We start from the raw sequence: 14,278 nt of genomic DNA, 5'->3' as shown, positions 1-14,278 counted from the left end.
TAATGTGAAGGCAAACTGTCACATATCCTGTGGGTGGAGGGCGATAGTAAAAAAGCAATTCTTTAGGTCAATAATCAGCAAAGGCCAATCCATCGGGATCATGGCTGGGTTAGGTAATCCAGGTTGTAATGAGCCCATAGGTTCCATTTGTTTGTTAACAGCACGCAAATCATGGAGCAGCCTGTACTTCCCTGACTTCTTTTTAATTACAAAAATTGGAGTATTCCAGGGGCTGGTAGATAAATGCAAGTGTCCCTGTTGAAGCTGTTCTGAGACGAGCTGATGTGCGTGTTGTAAGACTTTCCCCTTTCAAAGGCCATTGCTTAACCCATACCGGGGTGTCAACAATCCAGGTGATGGGAATTGGGAAAGTCCAAGCAATGGCTTTTACTCCAAAGGGTGTTCATTTGTCAAAACCACCCCTAGCTGAGCCATAATATCCCGACCTATAAGACATTGAACAGTAGGTGGTAACTGTACCACTGAAAAGATTGCTGTAAGCTGTTTCCCGTCAATGTAAACTTGGAGGGGGGCGAGTGGCTAGCCAGGGTATCCGACCCCGGATACTGCAGTGGCTGCAGGCTGTAAGGGCCAATTTTGAGGCCAGCAATTAGGACTAATAATGCTGGAATCTGCTCCAGTATCCAGCAGACATGAAAATGACCTTTTTTGTCCTTTGAATTCTACTTCTACCTTTTTCTTGGGTCTCTCGGCAAGATTTAAAGTTAACAAAGTAAGTCCTCCTGTGGAACCAAAAGCACTTTCTTTCCTCTCTTGACTTTTTATGGGTTGTATCCATTTAGTCATTTGCTCAAGCGGTACCAGCTGAGCAATCCTTTGTCCCTTATTTATTTGAAGAGGAGGAAAAGGGGTGTAAGCCATTACCATAATCTCTCCCGTGTAATCCGCCTCAATAATGCCAGGTAAAACAAACAGTCCCAACATAGACGCAGAAGATCTTCCAAATAGCAGAGCACCCACTGCTTTGTTCTGTATAATAATAGGTCCTTGGACCCCCGTTGGGATTTTTTGTGGGTGCGGAGTCATCAATGTCATGTCTACTGCTGCTGCCAGGTCCATGCCGAGGCTTCCTGCTGTGGGGGGCTGGAGGCTCCCGTCTGCAGCGGGTTGGAGGCTCCCTGCTGTGGCGGGTTGGAGGCTCCCTGCTGCGGAGGGTTGAAGGCTCCCTGCAGGGGAGGGTTGGAGGCACGGGGGGGTGTTGTTGTGGCAGCGGCAACTTGTGTCTGGGCGCGGCCGCTGCGGGAATACGCGCTCCTGGGGAAGTTTCCTGACCGCCGTTTACAAGCGCCCGTGTTATGATTATCCATACGGCATTTCTGGCACCAGATTCCGACAGCCTGGCATTCCCGGTGTACGTGGCCCGTGCCTCCGCATCGGTAGCATTTCAGGCGGCCCCCTTTATTTGATGCTGCAAATGTGGCTGATGCTTGAAGAGGTGCAAGAGCGGCTAACACCTGACTCTGAGAGGACTTTGCCTGTTCTTGCAAGCCTATTCCTAACTGTTTGATCGCGTCTACCACCAAAGCCTGCTGCCCGGTCGGTACGAGAAGCATCCTTTCTAATGCCTCCTCTATAGTCCAATTCATGCCTAAGGTATTAAGTATGTTCCTAGTAGCAGAATTACAATTTTGAAGTGCATACTGTTTGAGGAGGGCCCCGCGCATAAGTTCCGGTACTCCAGCTCTCTCAATTGCAGCCGCAGCTCTATCAATAAAAGCGCCAAATGATTCCTCTCTGCCTTGCTTAATTCCCATATCTACTGGTATCCCTCCTGGTTCCTTTACTCTTTCTTTTGCAAGTCTGACTAACCTCATTGCCTCCCGGTATTTATCCTGACCTATTAAGGCTTGTGCCTCAGTACGAAGGAAAGGTCCCAGACCCATAAGCTCATTAACAGTGACGCCATGGAGGAGGTCACCCTGCTGCCTTTGTACTGCCATTCACTCGTTAACAAGCGCTTGCCAATGAGCAATAAACAGCAATTGTTGATGTTGGGTAAAGATTAATTTAACTATGCCGCGACAATCATTAACGAGAAGGATGCTGGTGTCAAAAATATAGTCGAGCATTTGTTTGACTGGTTCGCTTTTAAAGCCAAACTGACTAACAGTAGCTCGCAATTGAGATAACATCTTCCAGTCAAGAGCAGTGATTGTCGCCTGTATGCCCCCCCTGGCCTGAGGAGTGAAAACAACCGGACAAGCCAGTTCCCTAGCCGTGGTTATCAGCTCTTGATCTCCCTTTTCCATGGAATCTTTGGCCAGGGCAGCCCACGCATCTCGTCTATCCCTCGCAATCGTTGCCACTAGATCGTTTTCCACCCCAGGGATCGACTGATTGCTTTTCAGGAACGGAGTATGCATTTGTGGCCCCGGCTGCTGCGATACAGCAGATACGGGAGACTCAGAGGTGCTCCGTGTAGCCTGTGGCAAAACAGGCAATAAAGCACCCTGCGGAGCTTGGCTCGTTAGGGGGGGCGAGCTCGTTAAAGGAGGCGGCGAAGCGGGTAATACAGCGCTCTGTGGAGCCTGGCTTGTAGCCTGGCTCACAGCCTGGCTCACAGCCTGGCTCGCCGAGGGAGTTGGTGAGGCTGGTAATAAAACCGTCCTCGTAGCGGGGCCGAGAGGAGTTCCCGACTCCTTATCAAACTCCCTGTCTTGATCGTACTCTTTGTTACGATCATGAGCGGCAGTAGCCTGGTGGGCAGCCCTTTTTTCAGCCTGAAACTGCAACAGTTTGGTATTAACGTCCCGCCATAATTTACCCCACTTCCTAGCAGTTTTATCATCGTCTAACGTAGCCTGCCATAATATATCACCAAATTTACGCCATTCCGACAATTCGTGAACCGTGTGGGGATTTAAAAGATTCCCCTTTCCAGACCATAAGCCAAAAGACGCGGTAATTCTTTGTGTAAGTCTATTCCCTTAATTTGCCTTTTTTGCAAGAAAGTAATAAAAAGTTCATATGCGGCTTGCCTTTCCATACCTATATAAGTGCGCACTTTGCAGCTTCTCAAGGTGTCGGCCGCACGTACCAGCCAGGCTCGTCTATACGGTCACCCAGGGCACGGCGCATCACGGCGGGTTTTCCTCCTCTTTTTTCTTCGCGCTTATTTGCCGTTCCGGCTGCTTCAGAACCTGAACCAGTCTTCACTTCCCGTGGTGTTCGCAAGCCCCGTGGTGTTCACGAGCCTCGTGGTGTTCGCTATCACATCCGGGTGTCACCATTTATTGAAGTGAAGGGGAGACGACCATCCTTTAATCCATCGAACTCCAATTTATTGATCGATCAGTCACTTTAAATAACAGTGCTAATTAACTTCATGCATATTCCAAAATCCAGGTTCACAATAGGCTAACAGAGAAAACTCTAACCACTCCCTTTGTTTTACAATGCCTATAATTGTTTAGTAAAAACAAAACCAGTGTTCCCACTGTGATATGAAAGGTTCCCAAAACTATCGTATCTGTTCCCAGGGCGCCATCTTTTCCCAGAGAGGGTGTTTTGCTTGTTATGGGAAGACTGTCTGAGAACCTTATTGTTTATAACGTGATGCATGAGAGAGCCTAATTGTTTATAGAAATCAGCCTGGGAACTGCTTTTGGAACTGCTTCGCAACTACCTTTTATTGCTCTCTCAACTGTATGCCTTCATGGCCTTTTTCTTTAAGCCATGCTTGAACTAAACTCTCCACAGGCAACAAGGCTGGGAAGGGGTCTGGAACACAAGCTACCAACTCCTGTGAAGAGCAGCTGAGGGACCTGCAGTTGTTTATTCTGGAGAAGAGGAGGCTCAGGGGAGACAAGGCAGTGTCAGGGCACAGGTTGGACTTGATGATCTCCAAGGTCTTATCCAACATCGCTGATTCTGTGACTCTCTGGAACCACCCTTGGAGCAGTTGCACAATGAGCCCTGGGCCTCCTTTTCAGAAGCTCCAGCAGCCCAGGTCCCTCAGCTTCTCCTGCCAGCCCCAAAGCCCATCCTGTCAGTCCTGCAGAGCCTCTGCAGCCCCTCCTCACTGCCCAGAGCAGGGAGCCCCAGAGCCAGACACAGCAGCCCAGATGTGCCCCCCTGGCCTGGGGTGCCTCTGGCAAGGGAGCAGCACCAGGCACTGCAGGAGCCTGCAGACAATTCCTGCAGCACTTGTAGGATGATCCTGCTGCCCAAGGGACGTTCCCATGGTGCCAAGTCAGGAACTGCAATGGGGAGTGGGGCCAGAGAGGAAAGGGCAAACAGAGATGGGCTGTTTGCAGGCGAGAGGACAGCAATGGGCAATAGGAGGGAATCCAGATCAGAGACAAATAAAGAAAGCAAAGGTGAAGCCAGGGAAATGCTCAGGGCAGTTTGGGGGTGGGTGCCAGGCAGCCCTGGCTCTGAGCAACAGTGTCAGCAGTGGCAAAGGAAATTACCAGCTGATGGGAACAAATCATCTGTCTGACTGCAGATGCCAGGACAAAGCTGAGTGGTTTCCCTGGTGTCCCCCAGCCCTTGCTGGCCCCAGGGGCTGATGGCATTTGTGCTCCCTCAGGTTCATGTCCCCACACCAACAGCATGGGGGTGCTCCTGCCTGCTGTGTGCAATGCAAACAGGGGCTGCTGAGCCAGTGCTGCCGTGTGTGTGCCTGCAAGGATGGGGCACCTGTGTGAGCTGGGGGAGAGGCCAGGGCTGCAGAGGGGGGATGTTGTTGGCAGCTCCATCAGGACGCTCTGGGACGCTGCCCTGGGCTGTGCAGAGCACTGGAGATGGATCAGCCCCTGCTCTACTGCTCCTTCCCCTCTCGCCCAGGGCCCTTGCAGAGCCCCAGCCATGCTGTTTGCCCTCAGCCTGCCCACGGCCAGCCTGGGGCTGCTCACCGGGCTTTTCTGTGCTGAGCATTGGCCTAGGTGTGTTCTAGAGAGAGCCTGGGCAAGGAGCCTGGAGCCCCCAGGCCCTGGGCTGAGGCGTCAGCGCTGCCCAGCAGTGCCCATGGCCTGTCCCTGCTGCAGCCCCGGCACTGCCACCCCCAGGGCTGTGTCCGGCCCTGAGAGCACTCAGGCCCTGCAGCAACACCAGGGCCACCAGGGCAGCGGGGCAGGGCCACGGCAGCAGCACTGGCAACACCAAGTGGTGCTGCTGCTGGGCACAGCTGCTGGGCCAGCCCTGATCTGCCCCCAGCTCTGCACACAGACATTGCTGCTGCAGCTCCAGAGAAGGCAACAAAAGGGGTATCTCCTGTGAAAACTCTGCTGGGAGATCCTTTAGCTCCTCTAAAGCCACCAAGAGACCAGCTCCTCATTGACACAGTCTGAGGGCAAAGTGAACATTAGAGAAACAAAATAAGAAATTGCAGAAAAAATGGCCTTGGTTTAGGGAGAAAAGTAAAAAATGAAAACAGAATAAAAAACATAACCAATCCAACAAGTAGTATCAAAGATCACTTTTATTTCAAGAGATATGCAGAAATTGGCAACCAATTTAATGTTTCCTAAATGGTCCACTCATCAGTGTCCACACCGCAGCCTTGAGCTCGTGGTTCCTCAGGCTGTAGATGAGGGGGTGCAGGGCTGGAGGCACCACCGAGTACAGAACTGACAGGGCCAGATCCAGCAATAGGGAGGAAATGGAGGGGGGCTTCAGGTAGGCAAATGCTGCAGTGCTGAGGAACAGGGAGACCACTGCCAGGTGAGGGAGGCAGGTGGAAAAGGCTTTGTGCCGTCCCTGCTCAGAGGGGATCCTCAGCACAGCCCTGAAGATCTGCACGTAGGAGAAAACAATGAACATGAAACAACCAAAACCTAAACAGACCCCAAGCAATGAAATCCAAATTTTTCTGAAGTTGGAGTGTGAGCAGGAGAGCTTGAGGATGTGTGGGATTTCACAGAAGAACTGACCCAGGACATTGCCATGGCACAGGGGCAGGGAAAATGTATTGGCTGTGTGCAGCAGAGCATGGAGAAAGGCACTGGCCCAGGCAGCTGCTGCCATGTGGGCACAAGCTCTGCTGCCCAGGAGGGTCCAGTAGTGCAGGGGTTTGCAGATGGACACGTAGCGGTCATAGCACATGATGGTCAGGAAGAAATACTCTGCTGAGATGAAGAAAAGAATGAAAAAGAGCTGTGCAGCACATCCAGTGTAGGAGATGGTTCTGGTGTCCCAGAGGGAATTGTGCATGGCTTTGGGGACAGTGATGCAGATGGAGCCCAGGTCGCTGAGGGCCAGGTTGAGCAGGAAGAAGAACATGGGTGTGTGCAGGTGGTGGCCGCAGGCTACGGCACTGATGATGAGGCCGTTGCCCAGGAGGGCAGCCAGGGAGATGCCCAGCAAGAGGCAGAAGTGCAGGAGCTGCAGCTGCCGTGTGTCTGCCAATGCCAGCAGGAGGAAGTGCCTGATGGAGCTGCTGTTGGACATTTGCTGGGGCTGCACCTGGGGACCTGTTCATGGAGAAAGGACAGTGACAAGTCAGGAGAAGTCAGGAGAGCCAAACCTGGGCCATTCCCTGTAGCCTTTCCCACTGGGACTCACCTACTCTTGTTCCTGCTCTGGGAAATCCTTCACCCAGGTCCCTGCCTGAGCTCCAGTTGTGCTGGCTGAGTGTTCCAGGAGCAGCCATGTCTGTGCATGGGGGCCCTCAAGGAGCCATCCCTGCCCTACTGCCCTGGGTTTCTGGCTATGTGGCGGAGGGACAAGCCTGGATAGTCAGGATTTTTCAGTGGAATCACTCAGAATGGAGATAGGCTTGGCAGCATCTGCACTCCTAGGTTTTTAGGACATGGATTACAGGAGCTGTTTTAAGGACTTTTTTCCCACCCACAGATCATTCCTGGCACTCTGAGGTCAGAAATCCCCAGCATTCCTGCTGCACTCAGAGTTTGCCACTGAGAGATGAGAGAAGCAAAGGATTCCCTGTGGCTAAAGGAAGGTGAGGGGCTGGATGGGCTTGTTCCCAGCTGCCCTGGCTTTGCACCTTTGGCTGCAATCAGAGCACAATCACACTCCTGGGTCAGCCTGGGATAAACCAGACCCTGCCCAGAGCAGAGGGATCCCTGAATGTCTCACCTTCTCTAAAGGTCTCTGGGCATGATCTCAGCACCCTCTTGTGCCAAGGACACTCACGGCTCCCTTGGCAAACCCAACAGCATTTCCTCAGCTCTGGCAGCTCTGCCCTTCCCCGTGTGACATTCAGGGAACTCCCAGAGGCTCTGGCACAGATTTGCACCCAGGAGGGCAGCTCAGAGCTTGGAAGGGCACAGCAAGGAGATCCCTGTCTGTGCCCATGATGAGATCTCAGGGAGGGGGCTCAGCTCATTCCCCTTTCCCATGGACTGCTTTGCCTACAGCCCCACATGTGTCAGGGAAGCTTGGACACCCCATTCCCATGGACACACCCCTGCCTGGCAGGAATGCCAAGGGCAGTGCCTGACTCAGCTGCTGCAAATGCCAGAGCCTCCCTGAGAGCAGCAGATAACAGGGTCAATATCAGGGCAGGGCAGAACCAAGAGAAGATGTTGTGTGCCTGAGAGGGCAGGGCAGAGACAGCCGGGCACTCAGGACAGTGTTCCCGTGCCCAGCTGAGCCTGGCACCTCCCACACACCAACAGTGCCGTCCTGCCCCCAGCACTGCTCTCTTCAGCCCCCTCTCCTTCCCTGAGCATCTCCCTGGGCCTGGACATTCCCTCCTGAGAGGAGCCTTGTCCCTGCCAGCACTCACAGAGCCCATCCCAGCCTGTGTGCCCTGGCCGGGGCCCTACAGAAACCTGCCTGTGTGCAGGGCCCTGGCTGGGGCAGGCTCTGTGTGCAGCTGGGCAAGGGCAGCTCAGGAGAGCCCTGCTGGGCCCTGCAGAGGTGATGCTGCTGCAGTCCAGGGCTGAGGAGTGGCTGAGGGCCTTTGGGAGGCTCCCAGCAGAGAGACTGACCACCCAAAGTTACAATTCTGGAGTCCCTGTAAATGCTCAAACATTCCTTTGATGATCCTGTGTGTCCCTTTCAACTCAGAATGTTCTGTGATTCTGGGATTACAATTCCTGTTCTGCTTCTCTCATCCCCCTGTTGACTATAATCAAAACAGAAAAAAACAAAACCCTTGCAACAGTGTTAGAACAGTAAAATAAAAACCAGACATTAATTGGAAGCTTCCAGGTGTCCCAGTGGGGATAGGGCACACCCGGCACCTGATTTCAATGATTTATTAAGGTTGATTAATTAGGATATTTAACAGGAGCATCCAATAGGAGATTCAGGCGCCCCAGTTACACACCACTGGCTCAACCCATTGGAGTAGGTCCAAGGGTTTCTTTGTCTTAACTTTTTGCTTATGACTGCTCACATTCTGGTGAAAAAACAAACTGTTCTTGTAGGTCCTCTTCCTGATAATAAGACTATATAGTATTCCAAGAATGTATTAAGACAGTCAGCTTAGTGTTCTAAAATCTAAGAGAAAGATAAGAAAACAAACTAGAGTTAAAGAAGGATTAAAGTTATATAAGTATATAATTGTAGTTTAATATAGTTAATTAAGAGTTTAATAGAGTTAAGTAAGGATTATAGTATTGTAACTATATAATAGTAATTTACAGAATTATGAATATATAAAAAATTATAAAATGGAAAAATCTTTTTGTCACTACCCCAACTTTCCCATCCTTCTCCAAGCAGGAAATTGAAAACACTCTCAGGAAAGCTCCTGATCTTTCCAGCAATCCCAGGCTTACCTTCTTTGGGAAGTGTCCTCTGGAGCTGTGCCCAGGCTGGTCTGGAGCTGGGAGCAGCCCTGCCCCACCCAGCCCCTCTCAGCAGCAGCCCCTGCCCTGCTCAGGGTGGCTCCTTCCCCCCACAGCTTCTCCCCAGCGCTGGGAGCAGCTGCCAGGGCTGGCTGAGAGCTGTCCCTGGCAGGCAGCAGAGTCCCTGCCCCAGCACAGCGCCCTGGGCTGCAGGACCCTGCTCTGCAGGACAGCCCTGGGCACCCCTGGCTGCAGCCCCGGCTGCTCAGCCCTGCAGTAGAGCCTGGCAACAGGAGCTGCCTTGGGCTGTGCCTGGGCTGGGGCAGGAGGGAAAGCCAGCCCTGCCCTGGGGCCACAGCCCTGCTCTGGAGCAGCTCTGAGAGTCCTCCTGAAAGGTCCTCAAAGCTGTGGGATGTGCCAGCTCCAGGAGATCCTGGCAGGAACTGCAGCTTCTCTTCCCACAGCCAGGGAATGACTGTTTCAAACCTGGGCTGATTTCTGCTCTAGTGAGCCCCGGGTGAGCTCTGCTTTGTGCTCCCAGCCCAGGCTGAGTTTAACCCCTCTGTGCCCCTGTGCTGTGCCCGGGGTGGCTGCAGGCAGTGCCCCAGCCCTGCTGGGCTGTGCACAGGAGCTGCTCCTGGCCAGAGCTGTCTCTCTGCAGTGCTGCCCTTGCCAAGAGCTGCCTCTGTGCCGGGAGCCTCTGTGCAGGTTTTTCAAAGGACTTTGGGCTTTGCTTTTGCCTTGGAGTCTCTGAAAGGTTTCTGCAATCATGGCCTCCAATTATCTGCTGTAATTAGTCCCTGGAGAGGCTTTGTCAGTAACTACACTCAATGGGGCTCATTAATACTTCAGGTACTTCAGATTTTTTAAGGTACTTGGTGTTTCCCCTTTGATGCAGACTCTGTGAGAGGTTTGTGCAATCCTGGCCCCAATTTTCTGCTTTAATGAGTCCCTTGAGAGCTTTGTACTGACACCCAGTAGTGCTCATTAATACTTTGAGATACTCAAGGTTTTTAAAGTACTTGGATTTTCCTTTCTACATTGAGTCACTGAGAGGATTTCATGCCATCCTGGCCTCCAATTCTCTCCTCCAAGGAGTCCATGAGGAGCCTGTGTTGGAGATGGACCTCAGAGGGACCCATTCATGCCTCAAGAAACTTTGGGGTTTTTGTCCATCTTTGACTCCTGGAAAGGTTTGTGCAATCTCCTCTCAGGCCCTGAGGTTCCAGGGCTCAGCTCCAAATGCACCATGGGGCACATAATTATCAAGCACTCCTGGCAAAACATGGTTTTGCTTTGATTTCCCTCCACTGTAGTGCAGTTCACTAGGAAGTTCTTTCTCTATTGTTATAGAGAAATACTTCACATAGCTTCTAATAAATCCACATTCCTGTTTTAAGGGTGTATGGTTCTCTTTAGAGAAGAAATGATAGCAGCACTCTGTGACTAATAGACCCAGGGGCTTTCCTAGGGAGGTCTGGCCTGCTCTGAGAAGCTGTGTCTTGAGATCTGACCCAGTGTGGAGAGCCTTGCTCCACATTTCCAAACCCCATCCTGTCTCTCCTCACTCACCTGGGGTCAGCTTAGCTTGGAGAACTGGCTGCAGTCAGGCAAAGAGGGGGTTTTCTTTATTTATTTTAGTAATCTGAAATCCTAAGCTCCCTGATGAAAACAGACACCCTCCTCAAGTGTGTGCCAAGTCCAAGCTGCCATCAAGACCACTCCAGACCTGCCCTGGGCCAGCTGTGAGGATGTGTGGAGGCCCAGGGGCCCACCATCAGAGTCTCAATCCCCCAGACATGGAGGACTGGTTCCAGATAAGAGGAGTAGGCTTTCAGGTTAGGGTGAGATGCTTTCTTCTCCCATTGATCTTTGCAGACATATGATTTATGTCATGTTATGTTACTCCATTGGCCCATTGGCCTAATTACCCTAGTTCAACTCCTATTGCCTACATTTGTTTAGCCCCAGAATGCTCTTCTTTCTCTGTCCCTCCATTGGCCCTAGTTCGCTGTGTTCCTTCACCCTTGTTTCCCTATTGGTTGACCTGACCTCTGACCCCTCCTCTGCACCATTTTCCCCCATATCCATTGTGCCCTGACCCTCAGCTCCACCCTCACTACCCCATATAAGGCCCTGTTCCCTCAGCCTACACCCTGTCTTCATCCCTGGAGCCTGTTCAGCTGTGTAGCCTGTTCCTGTACCAATAAATCCACTTTGCAGGAGATCATATGAAGACCCATCCTGCCTATTCTCTCGGCTTTCTAAGGTAGCAGTGAGCTTTGGGCTCATGAGTGCTGGACGCTCCAAGGGCCTCAGTAGTGCCACAACGCTAGATCTGGCACCCAAACAGGGCCCTGATTCATTGAGGTCCCTGTGAGTTTCTCCAGTGGTGATCCTGCCAGTCAGACATCACTGGAAGCTGTACCCCTGTGGGTCAGCCGCAACACTGAAATGAGACTCGAGTTTTATCAAATCTCACTGAAGAAGAAGTTCACGATCCCTTCAACATCTGTGGGACCAACTTCACTGACAGCCCCACAGGACCACTTTGGCTGAAGATTGTGCCTGTGAGACTGAGAGTGAGTGACTGAGTGGCAGAGAGCTCCCAGGGGTTTGGGCTTTTGATTTTCTGTTCCAGTGGGTGGGAATTCCCTCTTCCATTGGGGGCAACTCTGGGAAATAATCAGTCCCAAGCTGAAAAGGATGTTTTTGTTAAGTTTTGGAGAGTTTTAAATTTAGAGGGGAGTTCATTTTTTGAGGGGAGTTTAAAAGGCATTGTTCATGGTTATTTGAGGAGCTTCCTTATATCTCTGTTGATTCTATCGATCAGTTACCATTTGTGGATGCTGTTGGGAAAAAGCTTTATATTTTACAAACACATAGGGTTTTAAAATATGGGAAATTTTATCTTTTGTTTCATTTAATTTATAGGATCATTTTACAAGTTCATGGTTCCAACCCTTTGTCCTGGTTTATTCAATCCTCCCCCCACATTACCGAACCCATGTTCCCTGAGAACAGGATGGGAGATGGAGCCCACCCTTTGGCACAGACAAGCCATCTGCTACCTGTCATCTCCCCTCCTTTTCTGTTCTCTCCTCAGAGTGGTAGTGGCCATGCTGCCTTGAGATATTCCCTCACCCACATTCCTTCATCCCCTGATCCTAATCCCCCTTCCTATAAATCACAAGATGGCAATGCTCCTATTAGAGAGACCACCATTTTAGATTCCCTTTGGCCTTCATCCCCATTTCCTGCCTTTGCTCCACGTACCTCCCCTGTGACAGGCCCCACCTTGATGTTGAGTTCCAACCCTGGAACTGGACATGGGGCCAACTGGAAGGAAGCCATTTTGGCTACCAAAGGCCTTCAACACAGTGTGTTGCCAGTTGGCTGAATGCCCTACGCCCCTCCCAGCAGACCTGCTTCCTCTGCAGAGGAAGAGAGCAATAGCTTATCTGAGAGTGAGGATGAGCCCAAGGATTCTTGGAAGAGGATGCGGAGCAAAGCTGCAAAGGAGGGGGACTGGGAGGTGGTATCCAAGATTCAGGTGGCACCTGGGCAGTATAAGCGGGGGCCAAAACCTAAATCTATGCCCTATGGATTCCCATTTAGGTTTTGGCCCCTGCTTATACTGCACAGGTGCCATCTGAATCTTGGATTCTCTACCTCCATAGGGAAATTAAGGACTTAGTTAATGCTGCAAAGGACTATGGGAGGAGTTCTCCCTATTTTAAGAATTTGCTGGATGCACCATTTACTGCCCACACGATGGTACCATAAAATTTAATAGAGTGTATAAAAATTATATTGTCACCTGCTGAGTTTATTTTGTGGAAACAACTTTGGATAAATAAATTTAATGAATTGCCAAAAGATTATGTTGAGGAAGAACGGTGACAACACCTCACAACGGACCGCGTTACCAGGGAAGGAGACTATACTAGACTGCAATATCAGGCTGAAGTCCTCCCCCGGTCAATACTGGAAGATCTCAAAGGTGCTGCATGGTGTACCCTCCTCCACCTGACACTTCTACATCCCACATTGACTTCACTGACATTTGCCAGGGCCCAGATGAGAGCTACATCAAATTTGTCGATCACCTTAATAAAGTGCTGGAAAAACAGGTAGATGATCAAAAGGTCTGGGATTATCTTATTAGCAAATTAGCTTTCTGTAATGCCATTATTGAGTGCAGAAAGGTTCTGGACACCCTCCGCCTTGTCCATGAGCCGACCATCACTCAGATGGTTGATGCTTGCATTTGCCAAGCGGTCTCAGACCGTGACTCCAGCCTAGCTAAGGCCACAAGCCAGGGTGCAGTGGAAGCGCTGGTTGCATTAAATGTGCTTCCCCACAATACAGAATGTAATAAAGGCAGTGGAAACCGTTATAACTGCGAGAAAACTGGACATATAGCAAAAGACTGTAAATACAAGACTAACAACCGTTCTAATTTTTCACCCAGCCCTCAGTCCCAGAGCCATTGCCCAAACTGTTCCTGAAGCCAACAGCACTACCAGACCTCGGGAAACCCCCAGCAGAGCTCAAAATGACCTCAAATATGAAGTTATTGCATCCCACCCTTCCATCAGTGATAGATGTCCTAGGTTACAATGTAAAGATGTATTCTATTCCAATCCTCAAGAGCTGTTGAAAGCAGGAAGGGCATTGTTTTTTCCTTATCTCCTGTAAATGGGCCAATCAATGCCTTGCCATGTGACTCAAAGATAACTCCCTCTGGGAGCCATTTCTTGACCCACCCCATGACTTATAGAATGCTTTTGACTCATTGTGAGATGCTCCGCCCAGTGGGGAGGAGTTCAGCATCCCCACCAGGATATAATCTGGGGTTTGGGACCGAACAAGCTGCCTTTCCACTGGATTTCCCAGGGAACAGCTGCCATTTCCATTGGATCTTCAGAGGAAGACTACACCCTACTACAGGATCACTGCTTCAACATAACCACATCTGCCACTCCAGGAGGACTGCAGCCACCATTCCAACTGGACTGCTAACAACACGCTGACCAACAGGGTGTCAAGTTGTATTCTGACTTTGTCAATGTTTTTTCTTTTGTATTATTGAATGCATTTTGGTTTTTTTTTTTTTTTCTTTTCCTAATAAATTGTAATTCTGACTTGGAGTCTCTCACTGGTTTTGCTTTCAAACCAGAAAAAATGGAAAAGCCTGAGCAGATTTCCTGAACAACAAACCCAACTCGGGAGGCACCTGCTCAGTCCAGGCTGCCAGGATTGGTGTCACCTTTCTCCAAGGGAGAGTGTGAGCAGAAATGATCTCTGGGAGCAGAATTCTCCGAGTTTTGCAGCTGAATTCTCTGTCCCTGTCCTTTCCCTGGATCTCTGTTGCAGATGGAGGCTGCTGGTGCCACCGTCACCATTAACATCTCTCTTGAATGCAAACAGATGTTCCCAGTTTTATTAAGCAGGATTTGCCCAATGTTTCTACAAAACTTCTGTATTCCTCATGGAATGAAGGGACCATTTTGACCCTACGAGGGTGACATGGAAGCAAGGGGTCAATTGTGACC

General features: G+C 50.6%; 1 protein-coding gene across 1 annotated transcript; it reads right to left on the bottom strand.

The window, feature by feature from the left end:
• Positions 1 to 540: 540 nt before the first annotated feature.
• On the bottom strand, positions 541 to 6,069 carry LOC134434343 (olfactory receptor 14J1-like; the record flags this gene model as incomplete). Its single annotated transcript, XM_063183013.1, has 3 exons — positions 541 to 582; positions 1,083 to 1,187; positions 5,524 to 6,069. Coding segments are annotated over 3 exons (693 nt in total), but the record flags the coding sequence as incomplete, so codon positions are not given.
• Between the last annotated feature and the right edge of the window lie 8,209 nt (positions 6,070 to 14,278).

Source organism: Melospiza melodia, unplaced genomic scaffold, assembly GCF_035770615.1.
Source record: "Melospiza melodia melodia isolate bMelMel2 unplaced genomic scaffold, bMelMel2.pri scaffold_35, whole genome shotgun sequence".
NCBI lineage: Eukaryota > Metazoa > Chordata > Aves > Passeriformes > Passerellidae > Melospiza > Melospiza melodia.
The sequence above is the reverse complement of the archived record's forward strand: the minus strand, read 5'-3'. Positions and strand labels throughout refer to the sequence as shown.